Source organism: Corvus kubaryi, unplaced genomic scaffold (assembly GCF_017639235.1).
Source record: "Corvus kubaryi isolate FWS band 111438036 unplaced genomic scaffold, C.kubaryi_AGA036_p1.0 split3-37304, whole genome shotgun sequence".
Taxonomy (NCBI): Eukaryota; Metazoa; Chordata; class Aves; order Passeriformes; family Corvidae; genus Corvus; species Corvus kubaryi.
Window position 1 is genome coordinate 3598846 of NW_024582087.1, and position 18357 is coordinate 3617202.

Below are 18357 nucleotides of genomic sequence, written 5' to 3' on the forward strand. Positions count from 1 at the left end.
TGTCATTGAGGAAATAAGCTCGTCCTATAACTTAATGCCATCAATCACTAAGACCAAAGGTAGAGATCAAGGCTGCTTACTTGGAGGAGTACCTAAGGCCATGTCTAGTCAGGCACACAGTGACAGCCAAATAAATTTCCTTGGTATGGTCCCTTGAAAGCATGCGCTCTCCTCCAGAGCTCAGAAACCTGCCTGCTCGGCAAGGAGCCCTTGGGCTACTCAGAGAGTAGTTACTCTGCAGACTGCTTATGAGGATCTCCTTAAAAGCCATGGAATAAGTTTAAATTAGAAAGTTTCAGAGAAAAATCCATCTACTTGTCTGCAGCTGTGTAGGAATCCCATACTCATGGGTGAAGGCAGCACTGGGAGGACCTCAAGCAATGTGACAAGGACTGCAGGTATACAGGCTCCAAACGTGAGTTCTGCACATTCTTGATAAGCTTCTCCTCTAGTCCTCCCTTGCTACATATTCCTTTTTGCTGAAAAGACCTAAGCCCCATTTCTCCTCTGGAATCACTACAGCACACAGCACTAGGGTCTGGAGGCCAGGAGATCTTGCCCAACATACCAGTGGGGGTAACCTTTCCCCAGTGCCTCCACTGGGCATGTGTCCAAACCAAGGCTTTGCTCAGCTGGTGGGCTTTCACTCCAGCAACCCACAATGGTGCTGCCATCAGAGACTTCTTTATCAAGGCCAGCCAGAGCAGCAGATGGTCTCTCAGGTAGCATCTCCATGAACCTGAGTGGCTGCACTTTTAAAGCAAACTACCATAAAGGGATGTTGCTCAGCTTTGCTTCCAGCATTACTGCTCAGCTTTCCTCACGAGGCATGGTGACCCTTTTCAAAAGAAAGGGCATAAATCATTATTTGCTTTTCCTTTAATTCCAGAATGTTCTGAGTCCTCTGTTATAAATTATACTGCTCACTGTAAAAGAAAATCCAGAGGCAGCTCTGCGAGCCTGTTGAGTGCCTGAGCTGCAGGTGATAGGAGAATTCAGTTCATCACCAGAAGCACATGTAGGTGAGTGCAGTGAGATGAGCCATCAGGTCACTCCACAGATGAGCAAGGCATTTAGGACACCAAAGCTGTCAGAAACATATAGATCCCAAGGCAGCCAGCCCCAGCCCTATCAGCTCCCAGAGAAGCTGAAGAATGAGCTCAGCTTGGAGCAGGTACCTTAGTAGGTACCTCATTGCTCAGTGTTTGTCTATACAGGATTCTTAAGAAAATTAAATTGAATTAACTAAATCTAAAGTAGAACATTAAAATTCTGCATTGAATTCTCATCCAGAATTAAAGGGGCCTTAATTCAGTTTAATTTACTCCCAAATGCTACTAAATAAGGCCATTTAAATTGTCTTTAATTAACATAGTGGTCCCATATAGGCTTTTATAAATGAGGTTTAATTAGTCCTTTTTTAGAAGTGAGCTAGCTGCCTTGAGCTTCCATAGGTAAGCAGCCAGGTACGGGGCCACTTTGCTGACAGGGCTCCTGGTTGCGGCTGGTTAGCAGGAGTTGCAAAGTGCTGGCATCTCTTCCCAAGGAACTGGCATGAAGCCAGCTTCTTCTCACCAGGAGATAATAGGATCCTTGAATATCACTTGTTTTGACTGTGTTAAATGTATGAGTGGGAGATGAAAGGCTCTGCCAGAGGACGAGCTCTTCCTTTAAAATGTGGGACATGGGGGTGGTAATCCCTAGAAAAATGTGACATCAGGATTCTACGAGACTTGTTCATGAACAAGGAACCAGGCTGGAGGAAAGCTTACACAGAGTCAGCAGAGAAGTGGATGGAGGTGGAGGACTGGGAGGGACTGAGCCCATCCATGGGATAGGGCTCCTGCTGTCATAGAGCACCTTGGGGTCCCTGCTGCCCCTGGATGCTTTAGTTCCTTTTTTGCATACTAGAATTCCCAACTCGGCAGGATGAGATGCTGCTGGATGCTCTTAATGACCATCCTGAGGGCATCTGGCCTTGCTTGTCCCTGTCCTCCCCTTGGTCTCACAGGCTCTTCCTTGGAACAGCCCAGTGCTCTCTTGTGCTATGATGGGGACTTCCACCTCTTTCCTGTGGCCACGGATGTGTCGCAGATGGACGGAGACGCGAGCCCTGCTTGGCAGCCCAGCAGTGCCAGCTGGCAGCCTGTCCCACCACAGAAAGGGGATGATGCAGCTGCCCGGCTGTGGGCACAGCAGAAGAAGCAGTCTCTTGCCTTGTACATGGTGGTCAAGGGCCTCAGTGTGTCTGTGATCCCAGCAAAGGCTTTGTTCTGTGAATCTTCATATCCTCAGAAGCTGCAGCCTCCACCATAGCCCTTGCAGTACCAAAAATAAGAAGTACTGTTCAAAGCAGTTTGCAAATGTGAAAAAGAAAAAGAAAATAGTCAAAATCACCCATGAGGAGCTTTGAGGTGTAACCAGCATGTGACTCCTCTGACTTTTCAGGTGGAGAAGCCAATAGCCTCCCTCTCTCCTGGCTTCTCTTTCACCAAATTAGAGCCATGCAGCTGCTGTCACTGCTTTGCATAAATCAGGAGATTCATCTTTGTGCATCTTCCTTGGGGTATTTCCTATAAGAAGTACGTCTGTGGCCATACTTTCTGGTGCAATAGACTTCAGTCTGGAAGAAAAAGCACACAAACAGTGCTTAAATTCATGCCAACTGGAGTAGATTCCAAGGGAAAGAAGTGTTGGGAAAGCACCTACTTAAGAACTGAGTAAGGATTATCTCTGATCTGAACCTCGCTCTGTGTGTGTCTTACTGTTGAGCACACAGTGCGGTTTCAGACATGGCCAGAGACAAGGAAAAATGATTGTTTCGGGGTAACCACAAGGAAGATGAATGCAAATGCATTCCTGTAACTGGGAGAGTTCCTCACTCCTGAGTTGGGCTCCAGTACATGGCCTCAGGGAAGCAAATTTGCAACTACCTTCATTAAATTGTTTAGGCATGATTAATCAGAAGTCAGAGATGTGAAGTTTTTGCACGTTTCACAATGTAGATTTTAACCCCTGCAGTTCCATACAGTCTGCACGTATGGTTTAGCCCGTGGCAAGGGACAGGTACTAGTGGGTGACAGATGCTTTCTGACAGCGCTTATCTCCTCTGCACGCCCGGGTTGATAAGCCACCACTGGCTGAATCACAGCCACCTGCATCACTGGGATCCAAGTGTTGCAAGGAACAAGCGTCGGAGAACCCATCCCCTCGCAGTGCCCCGGCCCCGCCTCGCCGGCCCGACTCAGCACGGGAGCGCCGGGGCCGGGCCGGGCCGGGGCCGGGCCGGGCTGGGCGGGCCGGGGCCGGGCTGGGCGGGCCGGGGCCGGACCGGGAAGCGGTCGCCGCTCCGCCCCTCGCTTTGCCCTTCCGCCCTGCGCGGCGCTCCGGTATAAATTGGCGGCCGCCGCCCGTCTTACTCTGGCCCCATGGATAGGCAGCGGCAAGCCGGCAGTGGCAGCGGCCCGGTGAGCGCGGGGGGATCGGGGCGGCCGGCTCCAGGGCGGGGGTTCGGCTGGGCCGGGAGGGGAGCGGGGGCCGGGGTGCGGGGCCGCTGCTAACGCCGCTGTCGCCCCGCAGGTCCGGGCGGTGAGCGGAGGCCGCGAGTCCCCCGCCGGGAGCCATGAGCGCGGGCAGCGTGGCCCCGGGCTGGCCTGAGGCGCTGCCGGCCGCGGCCCGGCCTGCAGCGGGGATGAGCGCCAGCGAGAGCCCCGAGGGGCCCGGGGACGGGCCCGAGCTGCAGCTAAAGGTGGATTTCTTCCGCAAGCTCGGCTACTCCTCGGAGGAGATCCGCGTCGTGCTGCAGAAGCTGGGCCTGGGCGCCGACACCAACACGGTGCTGGGGGAGCTGGTGAAGCACGGCCCGGCCGAGCGGGACGGCCCCGAGGCTCCGCCCGAGCCCAGCGAGGCCCCGCTGGTCCCTCGGGGCGGCGCCGGCAATAAGTCCCCGGCGCCCGGCCCCGAAGAAACGGAGGGCGACAACCTGAAGCCCATCGTCATCGATGGCAGCAACGTGGCCATGAGGTGCGTCCGGGGTGGGCGTGGGGCTGTCGGTGTGTGACCTCTGGGTACGAGCTCTACCAGGCGCACAGAGCTCGGAGATTGGTCGCTCTCTCAAAGCAGCCGCTTCTGGGTGCTTGGAACGGGGCTGGTAATACTTTCTAAGGTGCCTCTTTAACACGCACGGCTCTCACGAGGACGAGCACCACGTTTGCCGGTGCGGGCCGGTCTTGGCACTGCTCTGCTTGCCCAGAGCCGCCAGTCACGGGGCAGTGATGAGGGCAGCAGTGCTTCCTTTGAAACAGACGTTTCCTCCTTTGCGCTAGCGCTGAGGGGATAACTGAAGAGACGTTGTCCTCTTAACTAGTGGCTTTGTCTAAGTTTCCGTAGCAGGAAGTTGCTCAATAAATAATTACAGGGTTAATTAGAGAAGGCTTTGTAATATGGAGCTCCATTGGAGACCTGTCTCCAAATTGTGCCTCTTATATTTTGGTGAATTTCTGTACAAGGTAGAGAACGATTAGATGTCAAAGGTGTCACCAAGGCAGGGCTGTGGCTCATCTGCAGCATCTCCTGCGTCCCAGTGTTGCTGGAGCAGGTACTGTTGGACACTGTGACCAGAGGCCCCAATATACATGAAGCATCCAGAGTCTCAGGGCTGGACATTTATTGGTGTGATGTCCCAAATTTTCGCCCTGGGTTTTGCTCCCACAATGGTGAGCATTGCGTGCCCTCACCCCACCCCCAGCAGTATGTGTTCCCCACCTCTGCACAGTGGGGGTTCTGGGCTCTTGAAATGTAACGCACCAGGTTCTGAATTGGGTTCTGAAAGCTTTTTTCTGTTACAGCTCAGAAGCTGCCTCCTTTGTTGCTTATGTTTGTGTATGCAGATTTTATAAAAAATAACCTCTGGTGCGGGTGGAGCTGCCGTGTGGGTTGCAGTAGGTTTGTCTGAGGTGAAAGTGCTGCATGGAGGTTTGTTTGCAGGTGTGGTTTTCTCCCAGCCCTGGCTGACAGTTCTGAGAAAAGATGGGGCAAGGGCTACTGTGCCCATGAGTCCCAGGGCAAATGAAGAATGGTGATGGCAGTGGAACAGGGCTGGAGAGTGAAAGCCGTGCCTGGTGTCCCTTAAGAGAACCTGTTCTAGTTCCTACCCTCTCCACAGCTCTGGGAACACTATGGAAAATGGCCTATTGTGAGCCCAGGCTGATAAGTGACTTTGGCAGTAAAGTTTACCTTGGATAAGTGCTTGGGCTTTAACAGGCTTAAAACACAGCAGGATTGGCTGTGTTTGTTAATGAGGAGCTTCTTACCGGTGAAAGTTACCCAAAAATGCAGAGGGGAAATCACAGCAGCTGTGAGTCAGGGCAGGCCAGAGCACAGGGTCTGACATGAGAGAAGCAGTCTGGCTTTTTTAAGCAATTTGCTAGAAGGGGAATTCCATTCTGAAACTTCCTGTATTGATGGTGTGATGTTCCCTGCTGATTCATTTGCAGTGTGTACTGTGGCCTCCCTCAACAGCTCTTGACAAACTTATGCAAATCATAGTGGAAATTAGCTTTTACTTCCTTCTAAGGGAATTTTTCCTTGGCTGCTGCCAAATCAGATCAGCCCAACTGGCTGCCTTCTGGAGATTTGGAGTTGGTAGCAGGGACTCAAAAAAATAAAAAACAACCAACAACCCAAAACAAAAAATAATCCACCAAAAAGCACTTGTTTTTCCACATTTATCTCTTTAAAAATTGCAGTAACCTGTGCCTGGCTATTTATAGCTAAATCCATCTGATATTGGAGAAAACTTTTAGAGCATCTTCTGATGGTGATTGTCAGTCTTCTGTAATTTAGGATTCTTACTGGAGTTATGTTAGGTGTCTCTTTAGGTGTTAGTTCTGTTGCCAAGTGTTTAGTTCTTCTAGAATAAGTACTTTTGTACAGCTCTTCAACTTTCTTTGTAGTTTCAAGAAAGCATGAGGCTGGGAGGGGAAGTGAAATTTCTCTGTAGTGGTGCTGCAACAGTGCCTCTGCAGGAATGGCTCGGGTGAGGGGCCTACTGGGCTGCCAAGGGGTGGTGGGAGCCAAAATGTTGTTCAGGTGCAGATGGAAGGAGTGCCCAGGTGAGGAAGATCTTCCTGAATTCTGAGAGCAGTTCCTTTTGGTGTAGGGCATCTTCCCAGAATGCTGTCACAGAACACAGGCATTGGATCCCCAGAGTGACATATCAGGCTGCAATAGAAGTGTTGAAAGTTTGCCAGAACCACTATCAGCAGAAGGGCTGATTGTACTGTAAATACTACTGCTTGTAAACCAGGAGGGGTAGCTTCCTCCTAGATGGTCTGGAAACTTATTGATATAACCTAATGAATAATTAAGAAGCTTTTTGCATCAGTCCGTGGCTTCTGACAAGGTTGTCAAACTTTGTTCTCCAAGTGCCATGAGCTGTTCACTCATCCAGCACTGATCACAGGAGATGTTACCATTTTGTCCAAATAGTGCATTTGTAGATGAGGTTTTTGAGCCGTCATGGTATGAATTGTCTTTCCTTGAGGTGAGAGTGCATAAAGTATCTTGTTTTCCTGAAGTGATCAGAACAACTTTGCAAGCAAGCCCCCCGTGAGGGTACAGTGCACCCTGGCAGGAAACAGCCACTGGCATTAGCTGTCAGAGTAGCACAAAGGGTTTCAGATCACATTGTACTCTGGGCTAAAAATAACCTTCAGAAGCCCAGGGTTGAAGCAGAGGCTGTTTCAGAGCTGCTGCAACAGTTCCAGCTGCTGTCTCCCTCCCTCCCTCCCAGTGAGTATTTGGGTGTTTACTGGTATCCTGAAATGAACAGGAATGCTGGGCAGGTCTGAGTGAGGATTTTGTTACACAAGGTAAGCACCTGTGTTTGCTGCCTGTGCTCCTCAACACTTTACTGAAGCTTGTCCTAGTTGCTGGCTGCCTTTGCTCTATGCATTGCCTGACTAGCCTGTACTGAATCATGAAGGAATTAAAGTCTTAATTTTCTCCTTTGCAGCCATGGGAATAAAGAAGTGTTCTCCTGCCGAGGTATCCTTCTGGCTGTCCAGTGGTTCTGGGACAGGGGACACAAGGATATTACAGTCTTTGTGCCATCATGGAGGAAGGAGCAGCCCCGACCAGATGTACTCATAACAGGTATGAAAATATGAAAACCAAAAGTAGCTTTTTGGGCTGACTGCTCTGTCACTTAATGAGCTTGCAGAGTTCTGGCTAAGTCAGTAATTAACTTCAGAATGGAAAGTCTGAGTAGTAGCAGATGCAATGAGCTGATCTGACCAGGGAGAATTAGTCATTAACCTCTCCCCTAAGCCAGCTTTTGCCTAAATCAGTTGAAATAATTCAGAAAACAAGGAATGTAATACTGCTCTGCTTCCTAACTTCTTGTCTTTTATTTCTTGAATTTTTTCCTCTTGCAGGGACTCACTTTGTGCTTTGTATTTAACTGAAACATATTTAGGCAGAATGATTCAAATTGAGGGGAGTTTGCTCTGAACTTGCAAAGAGATTTCTGAGTAACTCAGGACACTGTGAGCAGGGTTGAGTACAGTCTGGGTTGTGGAGAAACGGAATGACTTCACGTGAATTTTTTTGTTCATTTATAATGTTACTCTGTTTGTGCGAAGGCCTTTGGGCCGTGCAGTTGTGCTCACAGTTGTTTTTGCTCTAGACCAGTACATTCTGCGTGACCTTGAGAAGAAGAAGATCCTGGTGTTCACGCCATCGCGGCGGGTTGGGGGCAAGCGCGTGGTGTGCTACGATGACCGGTTCATTGTGAAGCTGGCGCACGAATCCGACGGCATCGTTGTGTCCAATGACACCTACCGGGATCTGCAGAACGAGCGTCCCGAGTGGAAGAAATTCATTGAAGAGCGTCTGCTGATGTATTCCTTTGTTAATGACAAGTATGCTCGTGTCTTCCTGGGCTTTTAAGAAAGATCTGTGTGAGCATGCTGGTTTGTTCTAATGAAGCAATAGCAAATAATGCATGAAAAGAGGAAAATGCTAGTAGCGAAATAAAGAAAAGCTGTAGGTTACAAAGGCAAAAGAAGTTGGTGGCATCCCAGTAGCTGCTCCTAGTTTAGAGCTAGGAGCTCCAAGGAGAGCTTCAGGGTGCAATTCCCTCACAGGACAATTATTAGCAGGCTCAGCAGCAGGTACTAATTCTGGTCAACAACCAAGCATTGAACCTGTTCTGTGCCTGAAGGGAAGCATTTTGTGCTGGTGTGGACTGGGTGGCAGGAGGGTTATCTCTGTGGGAAATGGGAGAGCTTTGTAGGGCTCATATAACTTTTGATCTTCAGTGAAATAGGAGGCTTTGAGAAGAAACCAAACCTCAGCTCAAAGAAGTGAACTGCTTCTGACTGAGATTTGTTTTTCCTTAGGTTTATGCCTCCAGATGATCCCTTAGGGCGTCATGGCCCCAGCCTGGATAACTTCCTCAGGAAGAAACCTGTAATTCCAGAACACAAGAAACAGCAGTGCCCTTATGGTAAGATGTGCCTTGTTTATGTGAAGAACAAGGCGTCTGTGCAAGTGTCATTCATAATCTAGTCAAATCCAGCTGGTCACTCCATGCTCTGGCTTTCCTTACAGGGAAAAAATGCACCTACGGAATTAAATGTAAGTTCTACCATCCTGAAAGGATCAACCAGCCCCAGCGCTCGTTAGCTGATGAACTCCGTGCCAACGCAAGGCTGTCTCCAACCAGAAGTACCAGTGCCAAGGAGGAGAAAAAGGGCAAAAGGGGTTCCCAGGCAGAGCTCTTGTGCTCTGGGCCCACAGAGAGCGACAAAAGCTCTTTGCAGAAGGTCTCTGCAGAGAGGAAGAGCTTGGCCCACAAAGCCAAGGCCAGTGACATTCCGCTTCAGGCCAAAGGCTGTGTGTCGGGCAGTGTCTCCCCTGACAGGTACCAGCAGCCTCACATGGACTCTCTGTCTTACATCTCTCAGGAGCATCTCGACTCAGGCATTGGGTCTCTGGAGAACCAGCTGTCTGACATGTGGCCTCACAGATGTACCAGTCATTGTGACCATTCCCATGCGGAGCAGGTGGCCGTCTGCACCTGTGGTAGGCAGAGACCTGTCTACCCACATTCTCCCAGCTTAGAGCAGAATGATCTGATCTCTTTCAAGCATGGCTCCCAGAAATCTTCTTCCTCTGGTGCTAGCTTCTTGCAGTACGGCCCTGAGGTGTCTCACTCAGGAGCACCCCACTCTCTCTCAGGCTATGGAGTACCTGTGCACCCAGGTACCGCGGGGCAGTACAGCCTGCCCAGTGAGTTCAGTGCTGCCCTGCCCCACTCTCGGGAGTTCTGGTCCGAGCCGTACGCACTGCCTCAGGTGAGATCCCCCGGTGTGCGTGACCCCCGTGCAGTGCAGAGGGCCCCAGGGCCGGCGTATGGGGACTCGGGGCCCTGGGCTGGCTCGGAGCAGTTTGCTGAGGAGCGGGCCAGCGTGCACGTCAAGCTCTGCGGCATCTTCCACCCACACCTGGTTGATGCTGTGATGAGCCGCTTCCCCCGGCTGCTGGACCCCCAGAGGTTGGCAGCAGAGATCCTCACCTACAAGGCCCAGAACCCAGGTATGTGAGGCAGGTGCCAAGGGCAGCTGGGCATGGGGAGAGCTTGAAGGGCTGTTTTTGCCTCTGCAGCTGCCACAGATGCCTTCTGAGTGCTCCTTCTTATTCCTTTGGAAGTACTGGACTCCAGCTGGAGGTTGGATGCCAAATGTGTGCTCACAGCAAATTCTGCTCCAGCTATGACTGCAGGCCTGTGGGAGAGGTGAGAGCACCCCAGGGTTCCACCTTCCCCAGGGGCTGCTAAGCAGGGAGGGAGGCTACAGTTCTATAGCAGGACTGTTCCTTTGGGGTTCATGAGAGATTGGCACACCCCAAATTCCTGCAGTTGTCCATAACTGTATGTGAGAGAAGTGGGTGCTGCCTTTGTAGTGGCCTAAGGCTAGTTTTTGAGAATCCACATGCCTTGCCAATGCTGTTGTTAGGTCCTGGCTAAGCCTCTTCACTAAATCCCACCATTCAGATCTGTGGTGAATGTTGGGTTATTAATGTAATCTGAAACTGGGTTTATCTGACTGGTTTTACTGGTGCACTTCTTGAATGATGTTTTCCACACCCCTCCCACCTCAGCTTATCTTCCTGAGGTGAGGTAATTCTGCCACATGGACCACAAGTGCCTAGTGAGCTGCTCAGCTCCCAGGAGCCAGGGGCAGAGTCCTTGCTCCAGAGGAGTAGCCAGCCACTGCTCCAGAGCTGCATGTGAGTTGTGTGTTGGGCATGTGCTGAACATTGCAGTGTCAGAGCAGGTGGGTGAGCACAGCATGCTGTGAGCACTGCTCTGGAACTGTCACCTTGCTGGTGCCTGTTCCAGGCTGGCTCTGTACAGCATTGGCAAGGATTTGTCACGTGCATTTTGCCTTCAGAGAGCAATAGAACAGCTGCATCACATCTGGACTGCTGCCAGGGCCCTTCCTGGGGAGTCTTTAATATTTTGCTCTGTAAAGCTGTTGCTTCATCTTCTTCCTCACCAATATATTCCCCTGTCCTCTTTGGCTGTGCCCAACTAGAGCAGCATCCAGAATTGTAGAGTAAGACTTATTTGGCAAGGCTGTTCCTGTTCACTTCCTCTTACTCTGTAAGATGTTTTCTATTGTAGGTACTGTAAGAGATTTTAAATATGCAAAACAAATTGCTGTAGTAATTGGTTCTGGTCCTGGAGTTCTGCTGTGCTTAGGATGCAGAAATGTTCCTGACACTTGAAGGCCAGAAGCAGTTGATTTGTTGATACACATTGTATCTCTGTGTGTTGTTGTTTTCTAAATACAATACGCCCTTCTGTGGTTAAACCAAGGTTATTGAGTGGCAAATTAGGAAGGGGAGAGTGGAATGCAGCTGAAACCCTCCTGGGAACAGTGTTGTCTATTCCTGCTCTTCCTCTGATGTCCGCGGAATGACCTGCCCAGACTGGCACCATGTGCCACGAAACCACAGGGACACAGAAACCTGTATACCTGGTTAATAATGATACATTACAAATTAGTAATGTTTCATGTTAGTAAGCAAAATGCTTCTTAATTTTAAGTAATCTGATACTTTACATATTTGTAAATTACAGAAAAAATGTTTTTTAATGTTATTGTTCAGCACCTTGCTGCTTGCAGTTTTAATCAGTGCTGTTCTCACCTCAGCCATGTTACTTGGCAAGGTGGGTTTGGGTTTCTGGTGAAATGCTGGTATCTGCTGCCTCTCTTGCAATGAGAAGATTAACATTTTATACTCCCCAGCTGACACTTGCTGAACTTTCTGTATCACTATGCAGTATAGTCATGTACTGAATAGCCATGTGACAGCCACGGCAAAGGAAGAACTGTGTTATACAAATAAAAACTGCTGAGTTGACATATTTGGTCTCTGGTGGCTTTGGGGAACAACAGTCAACATTTTGGCTGGCGTTTTAGGAAAGTCAGAGAAATTATCCTTCCTCCCCAGGGTTCCTCTGACAGGCTTTGGATCTCTGTGCGCAGTCTGAGGGCTGGTTATTGACAGGCTGTTAATCAATGCAGCAAGACCAAAACATCCATGTGCTGTGGCAGATAAGGGCATGTGCAGTGTTTGCTGTTTATTTGGCTTTACTGGGGTTGCTCACTGCCTGGGGCAGGCGCTGGCAGGGGAGGTGGGACGAGAAGCAGCACTGGCTCTCAGCACCACAGTGTGGGTGTCTCAGGTGCTAAGGCACAGCACACTCCTGGGAATTTTGGAATCAGCGTGGACTGTGTTTGGCTTTAAGGGGCAATTCCACAGTACAGCCTGGAAATAAATACATATTTTATTCAGTTACAGTACATCTGTGTCAGATATGTGGAATATGTGAATGGTAACATGTCCAGACTTCGCTCTGAAGATTTGTTATGGACTGGGAGGGAAGTGCAGCGGGAATATCGGCGCTCACCTTGCGGTGTAAGGATCTTCCCTTCCCACCTGCTCCACTGCAGCACAGCATGTTCTTATCTCACTGGTTAAATAACTTTATGGTCTGTATTGAAACTTGTGCTCTTCATTTACCACAGGGCAGTGACTCTAGTTAATCAGAAACCAGGGGGGCAGGTGCTCCAGAGACCAGCTGCATTTCAAAACAAACCTGCAACCTCACAGTCTGAAAGGTCTTTACTGACTGTGGGAGAGGAGCCCTCTGAGGATGTTACTGCAGTGACAGAGCTCACATGGCTCTGTGCGTGTATGGTGGGGGGGATGGAGTGGTGTGTCAGGCATTTGAGCACACCTTTAACCAGGTGAGCAGTTTGCTGCTGTCCATAATGGGATCTGTAATTGGAAAATGCTGCAGGATTTTAAGGCTTGTGTTCCTGTATAAGACAATAGGTAACTTTACGGGATGTGTAGAGGGGGTAAGTGTTTATTTTTGCACCTCTCAAAGCTGCACTGAGACACAAGTAAAGCAATCAGTGCTGAGGTTCATTATTACAACCAGGAGAGGAAGAGCTGGAGCTGACTGACTTGGGTTGTGATGTTTCTGTTACAGTGACAGTCCTGGGGGCACATGGAGTAGTTTGGGAAGGTCAGGCCCTAGCACAGATCTGGTCAGTTATTCCCCCAAACTGCTGTGTGTGCTGCTGGGGCAGCCAGCCAGCCCAGCCACACTCCCACTGCTGTTCTCCAAATTTTCTCCTTCATTCACACAAGGTTCTGTGTCCCCATTTCCCAAGCTCAGTGTGGTGCCAGAGATTTGGGAAATGGCAATTTTTTCCCCCTATACGCTCCTCAGTGCCAGGAGTGGTGGGGCTGCCTGTCTGCACACCTTGGCAAGCCTGCTGGGACTGTTAAAGTGGGGGTTTTGGGGTGCATCCTTTGGCTCAGCACTTCCTGGGGCATGCTGTGACTGCTGGGTGTTTGCTTTGTGTTCCTGGGCAGGCCAAAATGGGTCAGACCTGTGTGTCAGCTCACTGGGCTGTTGGAGGGAAGGAGGTCACACAAGGGCCTGTTGAAGGTTTCCTGTGCTCAGGGGCTTCCCAGCCCTCATCCTGTCAGCTGTGTGCTACTGAAGCCTCGTGCTGAGCTTCAGGAGAGGCTGGCTCCTCCAAGCAGGGCCCATCTGCTCTCCAGGGCTTGCTTGCCTCTCCCTGGCAGCACTGCCCTGTGCTGCCCTTGCTCCCTGAACTTCCATTTGAACTCAGCTGGTTCCCTCCCATTGGGGGCTTCCAGGGTGTGGCTAACTCAGTTCTAGCATTTTAAGGCATTTTCAGAGGCAGAAAGCTGAAAGGTTCCTGTGCAGGCTGTGGGAAAGGAGGTGGTGTGTGTGGGCACCATCGCAGGGGCTGTGGTGATCTATGTGCTGTACATGGGAGCAGATTCAGCATCAACCCCCCTGTGTTCCCCCAGTGCTGAGGCTGCTGGGCTGTTGCTCTCCCCACAAAGAGGAACAGAGGTCCTGAGCATGGCAGCAGCTCTGCACCCTGTATCCCAAACTGCTTCTGCAGCACACCCTCCCTTTAAGACAGGACTGCAGGAAGAGAGTAACTGCAAAGTAAATATTGCATACAAGAGAACGGAAAGGTGCTGGGGAGGAGCTGGGTGCTGCCCCAGGGCAGTGGGGGGGGAGGCTGATGCTGGGATGGTGATGGTGGTGCTACCAGTGCAGATGCTGTCAGCACTTGCCCTCTAGCCACAGGCTTTTCAGTTCTATCACCTTTCCTAAGGGCCCTGAATCCCCCCTGGAAGCTAAAGCCCTGTCTGGGGCAGCAGCCACCTGCTCAGCCCTTTTGACAAATCCACTGAGGCTCCTGGCCGGGACTGAGGAGCAATGTTGCACAAATATGTTGGAGTAAATACAGCTTCAGGTTAAGCAATAGGTCAGGAGGCCTTGGATGGTGTGGTGGCTGGGGAGAGGTTTACATGGCCTGTGCATGGCCTGTGTAGTGACTCTTGCCTTGCTGCAGGTGCTGTGGTGAGGGGCTGCTCCAGCAGGGGGTAGAGCTGGTGGCTGTAGCTAATGCTGCTTGATGTCACCCTCCACCTCCTGCACCCTGGCCCCTGAGGGCTGGCTGGCAATTTCTAGCTCAAGGATTGCCACAGGAGAGGTGGCTACAGCAGGAACATGACCTTGTCACATCACTGTCTGGTACTCCCATGGTCTCTCAGCATGGATGCTGCTGTGATTCCTGTGGGAGTGGGGGGAGCAGCTTGGGACTGGGGTTTCACTGCAGCAGGGCCCCCAGAGCAGCTCATTTGCAGGACTTGGTTTACTTTGGTATTTCTGAGCAGCACGGGGCTGTCCCACCTCTACCACACTGGGGCCAGGTGGGTGCAGGGTGAGTCAGGCCGCTGCTATTTGGGTTGCATCAGCTCCCTGCGTGTGGGAGCTGCACGGGCACGTTGGGAGGACAGATCCCTGCCGATCCTGCCTGCTGCAGGTGGGTGCTGGTCCCTGCTCTGCTTCAGCAAGAGCTCATCCTGTCCCCAGAGAGCTGGGGCCTGGGGGCGACTGCCAGGCGCCGGTGCAGCTGTCCCGGCTCTGCCGGACAAAGACCAGGCAGACATAACTGATGGAAAGTGGCTGCCTGTATTGAAGAGTGGGAGCCTGGGGCAGGATGCAGCCCCCCTGTGCTGGGCCAGGCCTGGGCACCAGGCAGCCCCTCAGCCCTGCAGTGCCGGTGCTCCCGTGGCTCAGCATCCCGGGCCCAGTTGTTCTGGCCAATGAGGGGCCATCAGCCATGCCTGGGGAGCCGGTTGCCCTTGACCGCTGTCTCAAGGAGCTGGCCCAGGGTTGCGACATGTGCGGGAGTAGCTGACTGAGAGGATGGATCTGGCCGATCAGGAAGTCAGTTGGGTGAGTTTTGCAATCGTCACCCCCAGAGCAAGGTGACTGAAGCCAGCGCTGATTGTTCCTGGAACCGCCCACCAAGCAGCAGAGCCGGAGGATGCTCCTCGGTGGACTTCACCAGAGCCAGCCCCCATGGGGCAGAGTCAGCCCAGGGGCGGCCCTGGGCAGAGAGGGCTGTCACATGTCCTGGGGTAGACCCAGGGCCAGTGGCTTGTCCTGACCTGCTTCCCAGCTGGTTCCTGCTCCTGGGAAATGGCTGCAGTTCTGCTGGATGGGGCCAGGCCCAGCCAGCACCAAGGGATGGAGGCACATACAGGGATACAGCTGGGCCTGTGTCCTGCAGGGCCTGGGCAGGGAGGAATGTGTGGATCCTTCCTGGTTTGCTGAGGCCCTGCTCACATCTTCACTTACATTTTCTGCCTGTCAGGCTGGATGAAACTACGTGGTTTCTGCGGTGCCTCCATCCACTGGCGTCCTGGAACAGACAAAAGGGAGGGGACACCAGTGGGAGTACCCAGCCAGGCTCCTGGTGGGAACTGACGCAGAGAACTGGGAGCTTTTCCCAGCACCCTCCTCCCAAGTACCTCCCCAGGCTGCCCAGTGCCACCCAGGGCCCAGATGGGAGTTGGTGCATTGCCCATACTGCCCATTAGCAGAAGTCAGCACATTGCCCCATCCCCAGCTCTGGTTGCAGGTCCCCCCTCCCCAGCTACTGGTTCCCTGGGCCCCCTGCAATTCCCAGCCCCTACCTTCTGGGCTCTCTCCCTCACTCCCACTGGCACTTTGGTCCTCTGCTTCCCTGAGCAGCTCAGGGCTGTCACCCCTGTTCCACTGCCATGGCAGCTCCTGCAGCTGGAATAGGGTGTGAGGGTCTGGAGTGCCAGAGGGGACTGTGGGGGCTGGACCCCACAGGGGACTCACCCGTTGGTGCAGGCTTTGCTGTTCCCGCAGCAGCTCCAGGAACCGGCTGCTCCACAGAAGCTTCTCAGCCCCCAGCTCCGTGCAGAGGAAGCGCACGTCGGCCTCCAGTGCCTCCAGCCTCCGCAGCATGGCCTCGCTGGCATCACCATGCTGCTGCAGCCCCACCACTGCCCTGGCACCACAGCTCAGCTCCTGCCAGTCCCCCATGACACCTGCCAGCCCCAGGGACACCCCCGGGCCAGGGACGTACCTGTCTGTCCAGGCTCCAGTGCAGAATCTGAGTCCCCATCCTCCTCCTCCTCATTCCCCTCTAGTCTCAGCTGCAGGGCCGTGCCGAGCTGGAAGCCAACACGGACAGTGGGGACTGACAGGTCCATGGGCAGCTGAGCCCAGAGGGCCCCTGGCACCATCCCTGTCTGGGGAATCCCCCTCGTGCCACTCAGTGGGCCATGTCACCGGGCTCGGCTGCGTCCCGAGGGTTGGCGAGCGCCGCGGGCCTCCCACGGGGGGAGTTACCTCCTCGGTGACCCGGAAAGCGCCATCCCAGCAGCTCTTGTAGCAGATCAGCAGGACCTGGGGGAGAGGACGGCTCACACCTGCCCTGTGGAGTGCAGAGCCTGGAGCGATGTCCCCGTGTCCCCAGGGCTCCTGGTGGGCACAGCCACACAGTGCCTTGAGCCAAGGACCAGCCCCCCGGGACGAGGGTGCCAATGCCGCAGCCGAGCTGCCGGGTGCTGTGGTGACGCGCTCCCTCCCTCCAGCTGCCCCAGTGGCTACAAACCACAGCCCCCAGCACCAGCGGCACAGCGATCGCCCCCCAGAGCTCCCCTGCCCCGGCTCCGCCCGCCCGCCACATTTGGAGCCGGCACAGGTGCGGGGAGGTCCCCGGGGAGGTACCGACCCACGTCAGGCTCCAGAGCCCCCGCAGCCCCCGTAGCGCCGTCCCGCAGAGCGACAGCAGCCACCAGCAGCCGGCACGCAGGAGCCGCCTCCAGCACGGCCCGGGCGGTGCGCGCTGCCGGCCCATGGCTCCCTGCGGACCAGGAGACACAGCTGACGAGCCCCGGACTATGGGAGCCATGAGCCAGGAGAGCGAGAGGGGACCGGAGCGTCTGTGGGCCGGATCCCCCACGCGGGACCCCCGCTGCCCCCTCCCCTGTGCCCCCTTACCCAGCCATGCACCGGGCGCGTCCCCTCCTGCCCCTCGGCGACCAGATGAACTCCTGCCTAATCCTCTTGGTGACGGGGCGGTGCAGGGATTAGCGTTTCTCTAACGCTCCACCTTTGGGGTCCATAAGGACAGTGGCTGCTCTTCTACTCTTTTCTTTGCTCAGGATTCATCTTTCACCAGCAAAGGACTCGGGATATATTTCTAACTGCTACTTTTAGCTTTAATTAGCATTCAGGTAAAGCCTGTGCAGTTCCCTCTAACTCCTGTGCCCAGGCACTGGCTGTCCTGGGGGTCTTTAGTCACTCAGGCACTTTAGGAAGTAAAACCGAAGTGCTCCGAAATCAAATGGAAGTTTTAGGCACAACTGCTGGAGTCAGGACCCAGCAGGGAACAGCCGATCCTTTAACTGAGTCAAGTGCTTGCCATTTCTCTTTCTGCCCCGATCAATGTGCTCCCCCCAGGCTGCTGCCATCAGACATCGACCTGGGCAGAACAGCTGTCCCCTCCTTTGGTGACAAGCACAGCTGCAGGCACAAATGGCTGCATTGCCCCATTGTCCCTGCAGCACCCCAACGTGTCACAGGGAACATGGAGCTGACCCTGCCACACAACCTGCCTGCACATAGGGCTCCAAGCTACACCAGCCCTTTGCTGCTTCTCCAAAATGTTCTGCCTGAAGAAATCTGGCAGCTTTCCTCGAGGTCAGAGGTGCAGCAGAGACTTCAGCCTCTGCAGTCCAGGTTCTCCAGCCATCCCTGCTTGGAGCAGCAGCAGCAGCAGCAGGAGAACTGTTTTTTGTACTGAGGCCAGGGAATGAAAACCATCAGCTGACAATTCCTTTTTCCAGAACTATGGAGGAGCAAGGCCTTGTAGTTTATGCTGTTTCCTAGATCTTCCACCCCGCTGTACTTAAACTCTGTAATTTAAAACACACAGAAGTAGGCCAGCTTCATAGCTTGGCCTTTAAGCTGCTCTATCCCAACCCCCCCGTGGAGAAGCAGCCGCCAGTCCTCGAGCAGAGACACAGCTCCCTGTGGGATAAGCCAGCTCCCTCTGGGAACAAACAGGGAGCTGCCTTGATCCCCGGATCAGATACAGCCCAAAGGAGAATTCTGCTCCTGCGCACTCACCTTCGCTCAGGCCCTGCCCTGCACACAGTGGGGAGCCTGGAGAGAGCTGAGGAAGACCCCAGGGGGGAGCAGACGTGCAGCAGAACACACGTTCTGCACGTTCCTCGGCTCTTCCAAGGGCTGTGCACACTCCAGGGACTCAGTCCCATGGCCCCTTTCCCACATCTCCCTCCAGCAGCAGGGGTTACACAAACACATCCCAGCACAGAAAAAGAAGGCAACTCCCCATGCTGAGCGAAGCAAAGCTCAGTTCAACAGCAACACCA

The 18357-nt window shown here is 53.2% G+C and overlaps 2 protein-coding genes across 5 annotated transcripts; one reads left to right on the forward strand and one right to left on the reverse strand.

The window, feature by feature from the left end:
* The first annotated feature begins 3345 nt into the window (after positions 1–3345).
* On the forward strand, positions 3346–11433 carry ZC3H12A (zinc finger CCCH-type containing 12A). Its single transcript, XM_042015345.1, has 6 exons — positions 3346–3467; positions 3580–4023; positions 7016–7155; positions 7688–7922; positions 8403–8509; positions 8614–11433. Exons 2-6 carry the CDS (start codon positions 3623–3625, stop codon positions 9606–9608), a joined length of 1878 nt encoding a protein of 625 aa, XP_041871279.1. The 5' UTR covers positions 3346–3467; positions 3580–3622; the 3' UTR covers positions 9609–11433.
* Positions 11434–14592: 3159 nt separating this feature from the next.
* LOC121658436 lies at positions 14593–17681 on the reverse strand. Of its 4 annotated transcripts, none has more exons than XM_042015347.1 (6): positions 16961–17681; positions 16692–16823; positions 16307–16363; positions 16041–16128; positions 15619–15957; positions 14593–15344 (listed from the first exon to the last, which is right to left on the reverse strand). In XM_042015347.1, the coding sequence occupies exons 2-6, from the start codon at positions 16815–16817 to the stop codon at positions 15277–15279; spliced, it is 678 nt and encodes a 225-aa protein (XP_041871281.1). In that variant the 5' UTR covers positions 16818–16823; positions 16961–17681; the 3' UTR covers positions 14593–15276. The 4 variants fall into 4 exon arrangements, with proteins under 4 accessions (XP_041871281.1, XP_041871282.1, XP_041871280.1 ...); XM_042015348.1 differs by lacking the exon at positions 16961–17681 and having other exon boundaries at positions 15619–15721; positions 15791–15957; positions 16692–16916; XM_042015346.1 differs by lacking the exon at positions 16961–17681 and having other exon boundaries at positions 16692–16916.
* Between the last annotated feature and the right edge of the window lie 676 nt (positions 17682–18357).